The following is an 18,791-nucleotide window of genomic DNA, read 5'->3' as shown; positions in this document are numbered from 1 at the left end:
TCTATAGTAGGACATAATTTTGGTTCTGTCAAGTTGCGAACCAAATCATTTGGCTTGGGTCGGGTTGTGGGCGGGAGGAGATGGACTCGCGAGACAAGTTTCGTGGCTTGACCCAATCAAATTTGATCTGGCCCAACATAGGCCGACCCATCCTACTCTCGATCGCATGATTCAACATCTGGCCTCTACAGTGAAAGAATATCAGTCGGTGCCTTCGTTTCTGGGTTCTAAATCCAGGTCGTGATGAATATTTATTGTACTTTCCGAAGTAAAAAAGCAAAAAAAATAAATCAACTTGATATGATGCAATCCAACATGCCCATAGTTTTTTAAACTTGACCAAATCTAAACTGAGAAAAATTTAGTTGCATGACTTAAAACCGGGTCAATGTGAAAGTTCTGGAATATTTACGGATCAAGAAAACGCACACTTATTCTGATCGCTTATTCTTTATTAAAAACAACAAAGGCTACAATTTCAAATGCCATATTACATGACATATTGGTCAACGTGCTAAATAGATTGAAGATATTCTCTATCACAGATCGGTTATGACATGGTGTGGAGTATTCATTGCCCAAATGTGGGCTAAGAAAACAATGTCTACAGAAACATATGATCCGGAGTTAAGTGATTAACTATGAATATCATATAAAAATTCTCTGCTTTAAGCTGTTTACTTCATTTCTTTGTAATCTAAGCCAGCTCCATACTTCCATGCTTCCAAATGCCGATTCCATTCATATTTCTTCTTTTGTGGAAGAAATTCCATCCATGGTCTTCGACAAGAAAGCGTTTGTATGTCAGCAAAAATATAGCAGGTACGTTTTTTATGGGTAAAGAACACCAAAAAGTAGCAGCTGCTAGCAACTTGCCATACATGATACTTTACCTAATAACAGGACCAACATAGCATGAAAGAAATGTGTAGTGACCGAGCATTACAAAATGCACAGACCAGCCAAGAATAACGCCAACTCCAACCTGAAGAAAATACGGGAGAAAGAAACATATCACTAGCGTAAGTTACAACCAAGCAACCATTTGTTGACATATGAAAACAGATGCAATCATGGAAACCATGTCAAAGAAAGGGAAGAAGGTCGTAAGCAAATCACCGTTCTCTAAATAACAGATAAAATTCATTATACATAATTTCCTACTATAGCCACTTCATAGATAATGAGTTGATAATTGGTCATAAAACTCAAGAAACCGAAGATGAATGAACCTAGCTTCCACTGCTGACCTCATTCACTAGCTCTATCATGTATGACCGTGTAAACTTGCACGAGTTCAATATTTTTATTTCACCAAGGTCAACATGCTACTCCTATGCACCAGCCTTGATACCCAATGATGAACAACCACATATCGCTATATGGAAAGGGCTCACTAAATGCTCCTACCATTTTACCCCTCAACAGCCTACCAGTGTCCCTTTGATGCAAAGGCCTTTGTTCTGGATCGCCCTGTGCGTTAGGCCAATCTGAAAGAATTTCAAAACATGTACATACATCTGACTCCTCTAATCCTTTGAACAGCAGAGAGTCCTTTAAAAATTACCTCACATGCAATGAGTCTGCCGCCGCCACTGAGGTCATGTCCTCCAAGTGGATAACAGCAAACATTGTTGACCTGCAACCTCGTGAGATAATCTCTGTTTGACGCTCAATGCTAAACCTCTGGGTTAAATTCTTCCCCACACAGTGATTAAGGACCAGAGGAAGCATAGAATCCCCTTTTGTCAGTCCATGATTAGCAGCATCGTTCTATTTAAAAAATTAAAATAAAAAAAATCTCATGAATGCATAGATGGTGACCAGTTGACAGTAAACATCACAAACTATCAGGTGAACCAACTGAGGGAGTTCTATCCTTAACATTAACTGCTTTGAAGCACAATGTTAGTTTCTTTTTCCCCTAGAAATTATGTTTTAGTTAATGTCCCCAAACCTGACTGGAATCAACAGCTAATTGGAGACTGTTTTCCAGAAACTATAGATAAGGGTGCAAGTGACACTCCTGCTGCTTGCGATTAGGATGGTCATCTTTGGCCAGGTGACAGATTTTTGGTAGTTGGCTCAGTAATCCCAATTGATGTAAGGAAATTATGGGAACTTTTTGATGTCATCAAATGTGAAGTTCTTGGGGAACATCATTCATGGAGGTTTCCTCTGTACAAATGACTACAGAAGAGAGAACAGACATGCTTCAAAGAGTTAAATGATTAGGTTCAGTTCAGTGGCTGAACTATCCACTTTGCATCTAAATTTTTCCTGATATACAGAACGCATCACTTTCAGAAGGTAGAACTTTTAAAATAGGTAAATGATAAACAGCTGAGCAGTGGTATTATAATAGATGACTGGTCGATGGTTACCGATTGCATTTGCATTGTGTATGAGGTAATGTAAGGATTCATTTACAAGGAGATTTTGAAATGGATAAAACGCTAAAGCCGAGCAGTGGTATAATAATACATGACCAGTGGAGGGTTACTGATTGCATATGCACTGATGTATGTGACACATTAGGACCCGTTAATGTATGAGGGAAGGAAATGAGGGTTACAGAATGTAATTCATCAGACAGGAAATTGTTAACCCTGAACCAGCTCTACAGGTCAGCGACAAGACCATTGGTGATGCTCAGAAGCAGGAACGGCCCAATGTATTTGGGGGCCTAAGGCTGTTTTGTCTTTGAGGCCTTCCCTGCAGTAGGCCGGCCTAAGACGAACTAACATGGGGACCTTTTTTCTTTTCATTTATCTTTGAGGCCTTTCCTGCGGTGGGCCATATTTGGGCCGGGGCCTTAGGCGACCGCCTAAGTCGCCTAAAGGTTGGGCCGGCCCTGCTCAGAAGTTTGGAGTTGGTATATCAATGTTAAAAGAGAAACAACAGGAAAGAACATCCTTTGGCTTCCCTATTACTGTAATTAAGGGATCAGCACACTGCCTATATCACAAAGTAGGCAGACATAATTCATATAGCAAAAGCACCTCCATCAATGAGAACCAAATTTATCTCCTGCTGTAACTCTAGCATCTGTGATAATGTCAAGTAGCATATACAAATAATCACAATTTTATAAAAATAAATGATGTGGAGTTTAATTTAAAAAAAGTTACAGTTGCTAAAAAGATAATAAAATACTCAATAACAAAAGAAGAGAAAATTTAGGAAAAGATAAATTTAGTTTTTAAAAAATGAAATATGTTCACCTGTTTGAATATTGAAGGCAAAATTTGTGGTTGGTTTAACATCACTGAACCCAAGGTCTTCACAAGAGGCCCAAATTGTATCACATCCTATTATGGCATCATATAAATACATTCCTCAAAAAACAATTAATTTAAAACACAAGCGAGTGCTACCATAAACAATGGTACCTATTCAAATTTAAGGCAGTGAACTGACATGATAACCTTTTTTAATACTCTTACAGAAGTAAGGGAACCTCAAAAGTTTCTAGCAAGCAATGGATCAACCAAGTCTAAGATTATGATTCGAACCTGGAGAAATGGCCGAAGCACTGAATCCCCAAGCCTCTGCCGAAATATAATTAAGATACCAATAGAGAATTTTAATCACAAAGACACAAGCAGAAACAATGTCATAAGGAATCGTGTGTGGAAACATTACCTGCATAGCTTGGAAGTTTACATAAAGAAGCTCATTAATAAAAGTTGATGATACGTCAGTATCTGACTTGGCTGACATTGCTCTTTGAAACAACCATGATGCACTTAAATTTGGCTGCAAATCAAATTCTTCACCTGAGGTCTATCCATCAGAACTTACGTAAATGGACTGAGCCATATAATACAAACCATATAAGGGTTTAGCAAGCCCAAGGAATAAGCATCAAGGAAATTTCCCATGACCGCTTCGTATATACCTTAACCTCCAACAAACCAAAAGAATGGAAATAACATCAGAGTGCAGTCTTTGTAATACACTTTGTATAGCATGAAAACTGCGCCTGCATCTAATAGAGCCTAAAACATATAACTCTGTTGACCTTCATCACACTTACAATCTTTGCTCTATTTCATGGTAACATACGGAGCTCGATTAACGAATTACAAATATAACCTATCCTAAGCCATTCTAAAAAAGACTGCACAGTTTATATTAAAAAAGGGTACGCACCAATTGTGGTGATGCAGATATATACCTATTTTCCTGATTGTAAAATTGACTGAAAAATCCAGACTCACATAACTTTTATTATTCATTGAACAAATTCATTTATTTAGAAAACGTGCTGCTTCTATAGTAAGCATTAGCCATGCATACCTGTCGACAGCCGACTTAGGTGTCTTGTCATGCTCCCAAAACCTCCAAAAGAAACAGGTGATTGGATACCACTGGCATCACCAACCTTCATTGAACTATTAGTGAAAAGCCACAGAGGATGAAAGTTTCACTATGGATGATGTAAAATACCTGTATGATACGATCAAATGCTGCAGGCAGTGGGCTGTAACCAATTAACAAGGGAGATCTCAGAGAAAATGAATTCACAATAGTTTCTCATTTAGGAGCTTATTAAGCTAAGATCATGGCATGACTTATGATGAACATACACAACGAATCAAGATGCAAGAAATATAAATTTAAAAAGTGAAAAAGTTGTACAATGAATGAAACACTGAATTCAGATGTCTCATACACAATGACAGGCTAAGTATGTGCTTCTTACAGATTGCATCTCAAATTACACTATTAACTCAGCATAAATACTTAAGGTTTTTATTCAAAATGATGTCTTGAATATACTATGACCTCCCTTATATGCATGGGTCTGCAAACACCGCATGCTGAAAACATGAAAGGAGAAAGCGCTAAACAAGTTGGTCATATGTTTGCAGCAATGTCAGGCTACACGTGGACATGTAATCTGTGCATTACAAGCTATGTCAGGTACTCAGCAACATCCTTGTGTAGGGGTAATATGTTTTTCAATGTCAAACTACAAGTGGATATATAAATTGTGCACACACTACATATGTCAGTTAAGCATGCAAAATCTCTATGTAGGTGTTATATGGTTCTTGTGCTTTTTAAATGGATTGCAGGGGCTAGTACATAGTCCTAGTAGAAAACTTTAACTCCACATACATGAGGTAGTGGCATCAGAGGGCATAAAATAGATAGGGTGCTAGAGAAGTGATAAGACAATAGGATGGCCGAGTGATAAGAATAGGATTTGACTGTGTTACCTAGACACTTGCATTCAGCTCCAATAAAATATGCCGGATACATATCCAAGTCGGATATGTATCAAACACTTGGATACTAATGAAGTACTTTGTCAGCCAATTTTATAGGTTGGAAGAGAGTTGATCTCCTCTAACGATGAGTTTGAACCTCTATTTGAAATTGGGAGTCAATATTTGTTGCTTTTAGAGACTAGGTAAAATATTATTTTCCTTAAATTCTTAAGTTAATCACTTAATTAGGACATTTGAATTAAAAACATGTAAATTGACAATCTTAACAAACAATATCTTTTAATATTTAATATTTAAAAGTATAAATATATAATTTAGTTAAAATTTTATTTTATCCTATGAATTTCCATGTCTCTTTTTCCCTCTTGCTAAGTCAGATAGTTGGATGTGTCCAAATCCGGGTCTCGAATCTGTGTCCATGCAATGCTAATTTCACCCAAGATGGAGTGACCAGGCACATGTTGTGCTGTACCTAATGCCGAATAACAATCGGATAACAATCAGAATATTTTTTTTCCTAGATAATCAACCTGTTATGATCACTAAGAGTAGCATGCAAGCTCCAGCAAAGCTAGTACAGATAGACTAAGCTAATATTGGTTATCCATTGTGGGTATAACAATCAATTTTCCATCTTCAAAAAAAATGTAATTATTTTTTATTGAAGAAGATTCAAACAATTCAAACTGGCCAATAGCGGTTTGAGAATTAATTGATGTTAAATTAAGTAAAAGGCGCTACCATGGTGTTGTGTGATAGCCAGTCACATTGAGAGAGACAAGGCAAAACTATACAAGATAACAATTATAGCTGAAAGCTGCACAAACAAGACTATTTGAAAAATAAGTAAATAGGCAAAAGATGAGCATACCAAGATGAGGGTACTAAGGCATAAAACTTCTCACTGATTAAGGAAGTTTGGGAAGTCTGGAAATAGCACAAGCAGAGAATGTATTTTTGAAATAGAGAGAAATGGATTGGTAAATTTCAACAGATTAAAATGGCATGTGCATAGAGAGGAACATGAGTACAACAAGGGAGAAGGCAGTGGTGCATGCCTAATACTATTGATGAAGGTAGTAAGAAGGATTTCAAAAGGTTTGGTTGAAATGAATGACAGAGAAGAACTCTGAAACCTAATCTTAAGAGCAAGAGTTTATGCAATTCTAATGAAGGGTCGGATAGATGTGAAAACACTAGAAGCAAAGGTAAGATGGAAGAGGATACAAAGACTAGATGTATTTTAGGTAATTCAATTCAGGTTTGCCTTCTTTATACACAAATAACAAGTAGCCTAACATATGTGCATAGATACATGTGTCCTTGCATGCACACTTACATATTTAGTCCTCTTAGGAAGCAAAGATAAGCAATCAGCTCTGGAAGCAAAACAGGGCAAGAGAGATAATTTTAGTTCCCTGAATGACATTAGTCCCAAAGAAAAGGGTTGTTCTTACTAAAGTAAATCTAGGATCCGAAGTTTCATTGAAAGAGATGAAAGTCCATTAGTAACCTTCCAAGGCAAATCCAACATGAAGTAGAAAAGCTCAGATGAATGCAATAGACCATTGACTACTGTCAACCACTTGAAGAATGAAGGGGTGGTTACTTCAATGAATCCGATATCACCAGAGGAATCATGGAGATCTGATGCAAATCCCTAAGATTTAATTGGGATCTGGGATCTCTGGTGATGATCTGCTGATGACAGTAAATAGAATTTCTGTGAGAAAGTATAGATGGAGAGAAGGGTAAGAATTTGTTATGTTTGATGCAATAATCAAATCCAATGGTGGGATTTGCTTCAGAAAGAAACTAAATTTTGAAGCTCAGGCTAAGTGTCCTGGACATGAATTTTATAAAATTTGAGAAATTAGATGCACGATGCTTTATTTCTTTACTATTATAGTGAAAATTGTCCTATATGGTTATAACAGGCACAAGCCCTCATGCACGGTATGTCCAGACAATACGAGCAAAAACAATGTATAAACTATATATGAATGTGTAAGAATATCTTATACACTAAGAATATCAAAACAATAATGTCCGTTCCAATATGCTAGCTATCTGGTTCTTTACCTGTCTCGATAAGTAGGGAAGATACCAAAGATGACTCTTAATATTTCCAACTGGTCAAGAGATACACCCTATTGGAGAAAATTATAATATATGTACGTCAATGGCAGGATAGAAAGAATAGAAGGGAAACAAAATGCATTATTCGAATTCACAAAGATAAAGCTAATTTGGAAACCAAAAATGATGACAAATTGACTTTATGTTAATATGCGACTCATATTCTTTCTTCATTGTCAAAGTGTAATAAATTGACTGTTGAGTTACATTACTGAAAATGACCTTCCTCCAGATCATTGGTATGATGATACTATTAAACCTATAGCCGTTAGAAAAGGGACTGACTTTCAAGTCCACAATGCTTCGGTCACAAGATGTAAACACCAATATTCCATAATTATGGAACCTCCTCAAAACCATGGTGTACCATATAACAGAAATATTGGCCATTATTTGCCCAGTCAAGCCATCGACTCGGTTTTTTGGAATAAAATAATAGCAAAACTTTGCTGCTTAAAATTCTTGAACCGTTGTCATTGCCTTCTGCTAAATGCCTTGAAAGCATGTACCATTACATCGCTTGTGACAAGTTCAGCAGCTTATGCAAACTCAGTCTTTTGCCGGTCCATCAAATAGCCACCTATCAATTTTTTAACTTTAAATTGCATGTAAAGCCACAGAAAAATTATATTTGCTCCTCAATACCATGAGATCAGACAGATGTACTTCACCATGTATATTTGTATTGCCAGATCGCAAAATCATATATATATATACACACACTCAAAGATGAAATAAATTATATGTGAGCCTGAAAACACCTACCCAGAACAAACTTTAAAGACTTTAGACACAGGTTATATTGAAAAGGAACATCACAAGACTTCAAAGAATATGGGAGACCTTAAGGTCTCCTCCACACCGTACAAGGATAAGCATACTAAATGAATCGAGCAAAGTATTGAGCACTAACCTGATAAGCTGGTAAAAGATCCCAATAGTCCTCTAGTAGCTCTTCCAACTTTGGTGCCCCTAGATGTGCATCAGTATAAGTGAACAAGTAAGTTGTCCGATCTGTAGGACCAGAACCAGAAGGAAAAGCCTGTAAAATTATCTAAATCAGACTGTGAAACATCTGGACCAACCAAAGTAGAACAAGAAGCTATCAAATAAAGCATCATTCTTTCTTAATAAAATTGGTGAAGTGACACCCTAATTTACATATGAAGAAATGCATCCTTGTTAAATCAGCATAATACATAGGAACAAGGAAGAAATATACTTCAAGATGACCCCCTTTTTTTCTTTTGCAAAATCATCCAGTAGTCAGGATCACATTTAGGATCAGCATTTAGTGACAAACATGAAAGAATATAGACAAAAACATGTCTTTCTTCCCCTGGTTATTATATAAAGTTTATTTTAAAACTAAATCTGAAATTACCTCCCAAAAGTATTGTACTTCTGAATCTCGAACCTTCTTCGCGGATGAACTACTGAAAATAATATCACTTGATGAGTTCTCACTGAAACCACGAGAGCAAGTGCCAACAACAAGGCACACCCCATCCGGCTTTCTGCCAGATCTTATCTACAAACCAATAAAAAGAAAAAAATTAATAAATAAAGAACAGAGTCAGGAAATAAATACAATTTTACACTGTAAATATATCTCTATCATGTACATGGAAAGATATAAACCACAACCATAATCAACAAGTCTTTTCCCAAACATGTGGGGTTGGTTTCATGAATCCTTATTCACCTATCATTTCTATCAAGGCTTATCTTTGTTGTTAATGCAAGATCTCCAATTGGCGCCTCAAACGGGGTAGCTTATAAGAATAATAGCCATCTGTAACCCAATTGTTTTCTGATGCAAATAAAGTAGTATCTCTGCTTGATAAAAAAAAACAACTAAGATCCACGCATTTTTCTCTGAGAGCATAGTATATATCGTAACTTGGAAGAAAAAGGAACAAACTATTATTTCAATGTCAAGTGGAGTGGCAACCTTTGAGAATAGGAATTGCCAATGTAACTCTTTGCTGAGATGAAATATCTAGACCAAGGTCTAGGTAAGCTACATCAAAATAATCAAGGAAAATAGCAGATAGTGAACAATCATGTCTAACATGAGAGGAACATACACGTATATGACAAATATTATTTTATTGAAGAAGTTAGAAGTGAAAAGTGAAGTTCAAAAATCAAACTGCAGAATTAGCCAAACCCCTTCAAAGTCACAATTAATTCAGTATTATTTCAGACCTGGTTGCTTCCAAATTTATGCATAATCAGAGGACAGGAGATTTATGTTACCTGTTATTCAAGTATTACTGCTTACTAGCAATCAGTGAGGTCATTTCCCATGAAAAAGAGTTTTTACGCCTCTTCCAGACTCATATACAGGCTGAAATTTGCATACTGGCTGTTATAAACGACTAGCCATTTCTGAGCAATGTAGTCAGTTGGCTAACCATCATGGTCGATCCACACCTCAAACATGGTTGCAGCGCAGATGTGTGTGCATGCGCGCGTGCAACCTTGTCAACAAACCGAAATGTCATCCAACTCTTTGTCTTCAATTAGAGTAGTAAAAAATCTCTAAAGATGGAAGGATCACACCCACTACCTTCCTCTCACATGCATTATACGTGGTGAAATCTAGCCTTTGATAAAGTGTACATGACCTAGTAAAAACAAGAAATGCCGAACCAACCTAAACTATGTGGTTCGGACCATACCGAACCAAACCAATGCCAAACCTGGACTTCGGGTTATAAAATTCATCGCCTCTCCCCGATTCGAACCAAAGCTTTGAGAGCCTTCGAGGGCTCTCTTTCTCCCGCTCACTTCACCTCGTGAGAACTCTCTCCACCAGATGCTCGAAGCCTCCACTGGATGATCGCTAAGGTAAGCCTCCCCCTCCCTCCTTCTCTCGGTCCCCATCACAGGATCCAGATGACTCGAAGCTGCATTGAGCTCTTGCAAAGCCCTCACTTCCTCTCTCTCTCTCTCCCGCCTCCTTCGGCCTCTTCCCCCTTGCGAAGCTGTCGTCGAACACCTCAGCCTTGGTCTCCCTCTCAATCTTAGATGAGCTTGGAGGCCTCAGCTTCCCCCCTTCTCTCCCTCCCTCCCCTTCTTCCTCTCCCCCCTCTCTCCCTCTCTCTTCCTCCCTCTCCTTCTCCGTCTCCCCATGTTTCAGTACGTTCCAACACGGTACAGCTGTTTCAATACGCTCCAACACAGTACAGTACGAACCTGTACTGTACCAAACCAATTGCCGGCCAGTACAAGCTCCAATACCGTTCCAACAAATCTTGAGTGAAACTCATTACGTCCCCAATTCTCACTACATTTTCTTATTTTCTCATCTTCTATCTTCTCTACAACTCATTTTTATTTTCTTTTATTTATTGTGTTATTGTCTATCCTTTAAGGAATCTTGTTGTTGCAAGGCTACATATTTAGATTCTAGAAAACAAGGCTAAAATTGGAGACTTTCTATTCCTCCAAGAAGCAGCAAGACTAGTCTTTTCAGTATCTGACTCATCCAATTCAAACAAATTAAAGATGATTATCTGAGTTTCAAAGGACGTAGAATGTATTATCTCGAAATTATTTTTCTTGGATAAATAAGACACTTGATCGATAGTCCATGAAAACAACTTTTTGAATAATTGAGTAATTTCAAGGCAATAGAGGCATGGTTGCTTGAATGTTCATAAACTAATCGCAATGAGTATATATGCCACTTATGGTACAGAAATCTAGAAAATTTCAGGCCTATTGTATGAGAAAATATACAATGAGGTAAAGAATGTTGAACTAGCTCGTACCGACCGATTCATCCTGTACCGAACCAGTCTAATCTCTGACCGGGTTGGTTCGGGCATAGAAAACGATTTCCGCCCCTAACAAGCCGGAACTGGCCAGTACAAGAGCGAACCGGATGGAACCAGACCGGTTCCGTCCAGTTCGGCCAGGACTCGGTGCGAACCCACACCAAGTCCGATTCGATCTACCATAGCGCAAATGCCACAGCCACGCCATGCGCGTTGTGACCTTTTTAGCCAGTTTGGTACCGGCCGAACCGGTCTAGTGGCCGAACGGTACGCCTATCGGTACCGGTTCAGCGATTCTTGCAATGAGGTGTCTAGGGTTTTGGCATCTGAAGGTCATACCAAGAGAATTCAACACCCAAGACCAATCTACATTCATCAAGGGTTAATTATGAGGAGAAAATCCTAGTTGCCAAAAACAGACAATGTCACAACTATCACATAAGAAACCTCTGAGTGCTTCCTGAAAACTTAGCTTCCGTGTCCTTAGATTTTTAGGCTTTGATAGCACATGGATCAGTCCTTCCTAAGAGTAAGCTCCCATGCACTACAAGATTTGAAACAGTCAAGTCCTACAAGCTTCTATATACTTTCAAAACAAGCCACTTCTGCAATGTGGCCCACTGCAACAAATAATTGCATGGAAAGGTTACGCCTAAAGTAAAAACAAATATAAAGAATTTAAATCTAAGAACTCGAAATCTTCTCTATGAATATAAGAACTGATTGCCATGTACAAAATTTTATGGTGACATGTCATCTTACGAAGGTTGGAAATTGACATTCATAATTCCATCAAGATGTAAGCATCTGAAAAAATTCACCTGTTTCACCACAGGAGAGAAATTACCCATTGAATCAACAACCAGACGTGATGACAAAACATCGCCGTCAGCAAACTGCAAAACCTGAGGATTATAATCAACATATTACTATCTGATGAAGTAAAAGATACTTATAAAATGTTTTAAAAGGCATGAGAGTTAATTAAGTAGAGAAATTCGAGAATAGGCAGGATACAGGAAATTAATGCAACAAATTAACATTCAAAATTTGGAAATGTATAAGCATGAGCATAACAGTTATTATTTCAACATATAGATCGCCACTGGGTATAATTCTTAAGATAAAGAACATAGAAAAGCTCTCCCCCTTCGTCATGGTCAAACTGCTTGCCTATCATGAATCTCAAGGCATGGAACCTTATTGAGGAAGTGCCCTACTATTCTGCCTTTTCTCAAGATTTATTTTCTCATTTACTAATCTGACTGATCATTATTCCATTGTTATTCTACTCGATGTGTGAAGGCCTGATTCATGGATTTGGACTGTTATTTTATTTGAGATTATGATTGTTGGCTTTGTGTTATTGTAAGTTGTACCTCTTGGTAGCATGGCCGTGTTATGTCCCGGATTTGGGGCATGACACCATGAATCCACTTGGGGCCTTTCTTCTTTCTTCTCACCCTATAACACTCCTCCAGCTTCCTTCAATCCTTCTCCTCTTGCTTTAGGGTGACCCTCCTAAATGACCTACAATCATGCACACTTATCATCATTACCTGCAGGCATAGGAAGACTTCTATAATACACTGAGTGTTCCTAATGAGAGTTATACTATGTTTTTCTAATGCATCCCCCCCCCCCCCAGCCACTTGTTTTATCTCAGAAGGATGATAAGCCTGTTCCACATTATCCCAACGCATACATGGTACCCAGTTTATTTTCTTATTTAAGCCTTGGTTCTTGCTCTCCATAGTTTTATGCTCTCTGGATAGTCATTCATATCCTTCAAGGGTCTAGTACCTATATTGAGGCAATGTAGCACCTCAAGAGTCAAGTAGTTTTGGTTGAGAAACTGAACACCCATCATTAGACACATAGTAGGGATCTTGTCACTCTTCCTATAAAGAAATTCTCTATTGGCAGCAAGCATTTCTATATATACAACAATATTTACATGGTCTATGTAATGCTGCAAAGCTTATCTAGTTGGAGAAAATTTCACCAAAAACACATTATCAATTATAAACCCTGAAATGCAGATGACCACACCAGACAATAATTGTTGTTGTTGTTGATTTTGTAGTTCACCCTGATAAATTGGACATGGAGTATGCATAGCTTCACCATATTAGATCTACATGCAGCCTGTCACTCAGCGTTCAGCCTTCTATGCTCTTACAATTGTGTTTTGTCAACCAACCAAGCTATCATAGGCTAAGTAGGATTACTTTGTGTAGTTAAGTGCTCATACTTACATAAAGTGCTCCTCTAGTGACATCACAGTATTAGTGTTTTATACTAACAAAAGATTATAATTGGTTATGATGCGTCCGATTTTGCACATATAAGACATCTTCATCATCAACTTGTGATAAAACCTTGGTTACTTACATAGTATTCTTTTTTCTTCCTTAAGGGATATATGCAGAATAACATTGCACCTTGAATAAATTAATCATGCTTGCTTCATCAATACCACATGTTGGTACATCAGTGGAACTTCATCCCAAGGTTTGCCGTGCCAATCGATATCGGTGCGTATTGATCGTACCGTACCATACCAGTACCGAACTAGTACATGGTACAGAAAGCATACCAACACTCGGTACACCAAATTGGATATCACACCAGGCGTACTAATATTGTAATAGGATGCTACCAGCATGGGGTCTGGTATCGAAATGGCAAACCTTGGTTCATCCGTTTTATGGTTGGCCACTACTAAGTATCACCAACTTGCGGTTGATTTTATACACCTAACCACATCCTGTACGACCTTGTACATCTAATACCCTCTTGTGCTACTTTACTAATTCCCCGTGCTCTATTTGCTACATCACTATTTAGCATTTTCCCAATCTTCATAGCTCTGAGAGTTGCATTTGCTCACTTGACTCTACCATGGATCATCGAAGGAGATCGAAGCTGCAAATGCTACTTAAGCTAGTGATTACATGGGACTACAGAAGTAAGCCTTGTAAGATAAGGGGGAAAATTAGTAAAAGAAAAACAGAATGTAAATGGAAATTAAATGTATTGAAGGTTGATGGCCATAAGATATCATGACAAAATTTATTTCATTATTTCATAAATCAAATAGAAGTATGGAGAGATTAGTAACAACGATATGGTCTAAAGGTTGAGTCCTGTTGTAGAGATAAATAATGTGCATCAAGAATAAGAGAACCCACATACGTGGCAATGAGCAAAATTGACATTTTTAAAATCTAGAAATATTGTATACAAAGTTCAAAATCACATGAAGAAAGTACTGCAAATAGTGGCAATCAAAATTATAGCCGTGCTGCTTTAAATAGTAAAAATTCAAATATTGATGGATCAAAAATATATTATTACAATTGAAATGCATGGGAAATGGTTGACTTACCGCTGCATCATTATAAATGCGTATACTAGACAAACATTTGCCCTCAAAAACTATTCCACCTAAGGAAACAAAACGTTTCTTCATAATCTCCAAAAGCTTAGCTGGCCTGCACCCATAGAGTGGAAATCACATGGCATGATTACCCTGTGTTCATATCTTCTATTTATCTATTTCTCTTTTCTATTGTACTTAACATATAAAATCTTTAACAAATCTCAGAAAGAGAGCCTTTACTTTTACATTATGGGTACCATTTCAGAAAACAGGTGGATGCATTACATAATTAAATGCATGCAATATTTAAATAGCATTCACACATTTAGTTATAAGGAAAAGTCACTAAATAAACCACAAAAGTTGATATCATCCTTTCAAGAACCTTCAAAATTTCAACTTCAGAGTGCCAACCAAGATGAAAAGGTGCTCATTGTAAACTTTTCCTCTACCAAAATATATGTACTTCATGCTCACGGTTTCAGCCATCGATCTTATAATCTTGAAGTGATTTGGAACCAAAACCACATGATACAGTTCATAGCTTTGGTAATTGCCTGCCCCTACAAACTTGACGTATTATATTGAATTAAGACTTTGCACTAATAATTTTGAAATGCTTGTTGTATTACATTATGCAGTTTTAAGTTTGTTTCTTTACTCAGATTATATAATTATATATATGAAAGTTTATTATCTACTTTGTTTATCAACCAAGACCACACCAAGCCTTATCCAATCTGTAAGTCATTAGAGTTCTGGAAAATATATGTCCTCTGAAAAGATTTGAATTTTCAAATCTTAGCTCACAATTTCCATATAGGCTAATTCCTCTCTTCAGACATCTTATTACTAATTCTAATAGTTTTCTGAAAAGAAGAAGCGGGGGCAATAAGGGCATGTTTTATGTATAATAGAATTTTAAATCCTGCAACAATTGTATGTTGATCCTTGGATGTAATAAAATCACTTTAAGAAATGAGAAACATGAAATAACAAAGTCAACAGTATATTAACTTACGAAACTCCAAGATTAAGAATATCCTTCACCCAGATATCACCTTTCTTCTCAAATCCACATCTATTCTGCACAGCGAGCAAAAAGAGGAACAACAATATCACTAAATGAAGATAAGAGCTGATCACATCAGAGAACGGACCAGTCAGCATAAAGCCACTAATGATTTTAGAAACCTACAGGGTTGAATGTAATTGCAATAATCTCTTCAATTTCTTCTTCTGACAGAATGCCAACTTGAACAAGTTCCATAAGCTCTTTTCTCGAGATGTTCCACTCCTGTTCTCTCTATTGAGAGAAAAGGAAACCATATTAATATTTGATAAGAGAGATGATATCAGATTAACAAGTCACTAAATAGCATAAGGAGTATAAAAGCACCCCCTTGAGCAGGTTCCTTTCGACAATCCCAACTCGCAAGCCTTTGGAAATGAGTGTTGTGGCAACAAAGATACCTAAAGTGCCACCACAAACCAATACATCAAACCCACAGTTAAGGCTGTTATCCTCATCAAATTGCCTGGATGAACTAAAAATTCGAGATACAACTTCAGGAACTTCTCCTGTGTCTGCAACAGACAAGTTCATATGAAACTGATTGTTAGATATCTCCTGAAAAAAACTGACTTTCTGTATCTACACTTATATACGTATTTTTACTTTTTTTTTTCTGCAACAAGAGTGCAAAAGCAGAATGTCAGTCATATTACAGATGGTGCCACATCTCATGATCCCTTAGGAGATCATTTATGACATCCTTGGTCCATTAAAAAATTTAATTAGAAGTTAAACAAACTTAAGAACTTTTCCAGGCTGGTTTTACATGATGGAAAACTTATAATGCTCATAACTATGGCACACATCCTCAGTAGTTAAAATCATGAAGTGATGGATCATTTCTCTAATTGCAAATGTACATATCTTCAGTTTAATACATGCACACATATTATAACGTATAGCACTTGAAACAACAACATTGGCAATACTGATATAGCAAATTCCAATCTTACCTAGTGGAGCAGCACAAATACTTGACCATAATTGATCCAATCTCTTCAAAGCATTGTATGAGCTAGCTCCCCCAGCTCCACCTACATCATCATTCGAAGAAATCTTTTCCATTATCCTCTGCAAGTTGGTTACATGTTTATTTTAGTTTCAACCTCATATTAAACACTGGGAAATAAAAAGAAAACAAGAGAACTTGAAAATAGTAAAAGAAAATTGGTATGATTAAAAACACAAATTAGATCGAGATACAAACCTCACAAGTAGAAAATTGGTATGATTAAACTACTTTACATACATTTCTTGAAGTCAAGGCTAAGACAAAATGTCGATACAATTTTTAACAATGGACATAAAATTATCAACCTAGAGTTTTTTCACCATTCTGAATTCTAAAACCAAATAAGTACCCTATGCAAAAATTTGCAAGTTAAACAGAAGAACATTATAGCAATAGTATTGGATAGCTTGGATTTACTCCTTTCTCTCCAAGGATCCTTCCCATAAATCATTGTTTCTGACAAAAATGTTGAGATTAGAAAAAGAGGAATATAAGAGCACATATGAGAAGAGGAAGAATAAGATTGGATTTGTCTCGTGCGATATTCGACTGAAAAGCTAATTTCCTCTCTATACTAAATAGAAAGTTGAATGCTGGGCTCCTCTTCCACCGCGAAGCTACTAATCATCTACATGTAATAGAATTCAAACAACAGAACGTAATCCTTTAAATCAAAAGCAGGCTAGATTGCTATCACTAGTCTTAACAGTGACCCCATTGGCAGCCCTCAAAGTTAGGGTTCCCAATTTGCCTGTTGGGTGTTTGATGTGCCATTTCCTGCTCCTTTAAAATAGGTCAGAAAAAATCAATTAATTACTCAGATTCCGGGCATTGGATACAAGTAATGGTTTGACTCTTGATTAGAACAAAGCATTTGTGCCAGCACTTCCAAATCAGAATGTGAGACAAGTTCGGTACGGTTTATTCATCATTTAACCAAGAACAAATCGAACTTAGGTTTTGTCAAAATCCAAGAAAACAGCCAACAACTTGTCAGAACCGTTTTCTTTTTAGGAGAAAAGCTTTATTTTGGCAACACGTTTCGGATCCCAAGCCACGTGAAACAAGCTTGGAAACTGAAACTTAAATTTCGAAAAACACCAATGAACAGGGAAAAAAATAAAACAAAACGCACGACCAAAGAAAACATGAATAGACTCCACGAGAGACGATTTAAAGAAATAACCTATTTCAAGACTGGACCTTTCTTGGGTCAGTACCAACTACCAAGAGAGCAAGATTCACATAACACAGATGGTACAAGAATTGTTGCTCATAAGTCGGCCATAAACGATCGTTGGAAATCTAAACAAAAACAAAACAAAACAAAAAACGAAAGATAAACTACGCTACACTTTTCCCAAAGATGGCCGAATGCGTAGAAAGTAGAAACGAAATATATAGGACGGGTTTTTTTAGCTTACTCATGTTCACCCTCTTTCATTCGATTAATTTGAGAAAAACGTTCGCAAGCTCACAACGATTTATACTTAGGTTCTTGAAAAACGTAGGGGAGAGAGAAAGGAAGGGGATATATATGTTACTTGGGTTCTTGAAGGAAGCGCGGCTCGTGGACACAGAACAGTAGCAGTGGATGGTTTCCCGCGTGGAATTCCTCCTCTCCTCGTCCTCAGCCCATTTGGAGGGGAGAAGGGACAAGAAGGACGCCCAGGGACCGTCGCGGCCTGTTGGAGTTGGAGCAGCATTGCGATGCCTAGATCTTGAGGTGGTTCTGCCAAGAACACAGCCTTGGCTTCAGTTTTTGCAAGCAATTCCTCTTCCTCCAGTGGTGGACTCGCATTCCTCAGCAGTTATACACCATCGTGTCCTTAGGAGGGCCATTCCCAGGCCATCTACATGTCTCAGGCCTGGAGGCGTTTTTTGGATAACGGTTGGAATTAATGGAGCGTTGGCGTTTTTATTATTATATTTTGGTGCAAGAATCATTAGAGTTAGCATCGCAAGAAGCCTGGAACGGGAAAAAAGAGATGATATAATTTAATATAATGCTAAATTTAGATGATGCCTCTTATTTCTTTTCTGCTTTAGATTTGATTTTTTTCGTCCCTTTTATCTGATGATGAAGTTCAAGAAAATGTGATGCAAGATCAGTACGTGAGGACAACAAAGAATGTGATGATCAATTGAATAG

General features: G+C 37.3%; 1 protein-coding gene across 2 annotated transcripts; it reads right to left on the bottom strand.

Moving 5' to 3' along the window:
• Positions 1-431: 431 nt before the first annotated feature.
• On the bottom strand, positions 432-18,539 carry LOC103710007 (Lycopene beta/epsilon cyclase protein). Of its 2 annotated transcripts, none has more exons than XM_008795567.6 (18): positions 18,184-18,539; positions 16,581-16,698; positions 15,952-16,139; positions 15,751-15,858; positions 15,574-15,638; positions 14,559-14,664; positions 11,989-12,072; positions 8,764-8,910; positions 8,293-8,421; positions 7,323-7,390; positions 4,453-4,486; positions 4,303-4,387; positions 3,834-3,901; positions 3,646-3,759; positions 3,516-3,551; positions 3,225-3,311; positions 894-985; positions 432-780 (listed from the first exon to the last, which is right to left on the bottom strand). In XM_008795567.6, exons 1-18 carry the CDS (start codon positions 18,343-18,345, stop codon positions 678-680), a joined length of 1,794 nt encoding a protein of 597 aa, XP_008793789.1. In that variant the 5' UTR covers positions 18,346-18,539; the 3' UTR covers positions 432-677. The 2 variants fall into 2 exon arrangements, with proteins under 2 accessions (XP_008793789.1, XP_088563444.1); XM_088707318.2 differs by having other exon boundaries at positions 16,581-16,661; positions 18,184-18,526.
• Between the last annotated feature and the right edge of the window lie 252 nt (positions 18,540-18,791).

This window comes from Phoenix dactylifera, chromosome 11 (genome assembly GCF_051530095.1).
Source record: "Phoenix dactylifera cultivar Ajwa chromosome 11, Ajwa_hap1_PhDact_Kaust_v1.1, whole genome shotgun sequence".
Classification (NCBI taxonomy): domain Eukaryota; kingdom Viridiplantae; phylum Streptophyta; class Magnoliopsida; order Arecales; family Arecaceae; genus Phoenix; species Phoenix dactylifera.
Note: the sequence above shows the minus strand (reverse complement) of the source record. Positions and strands in the feature narration are given on the sequence as shown.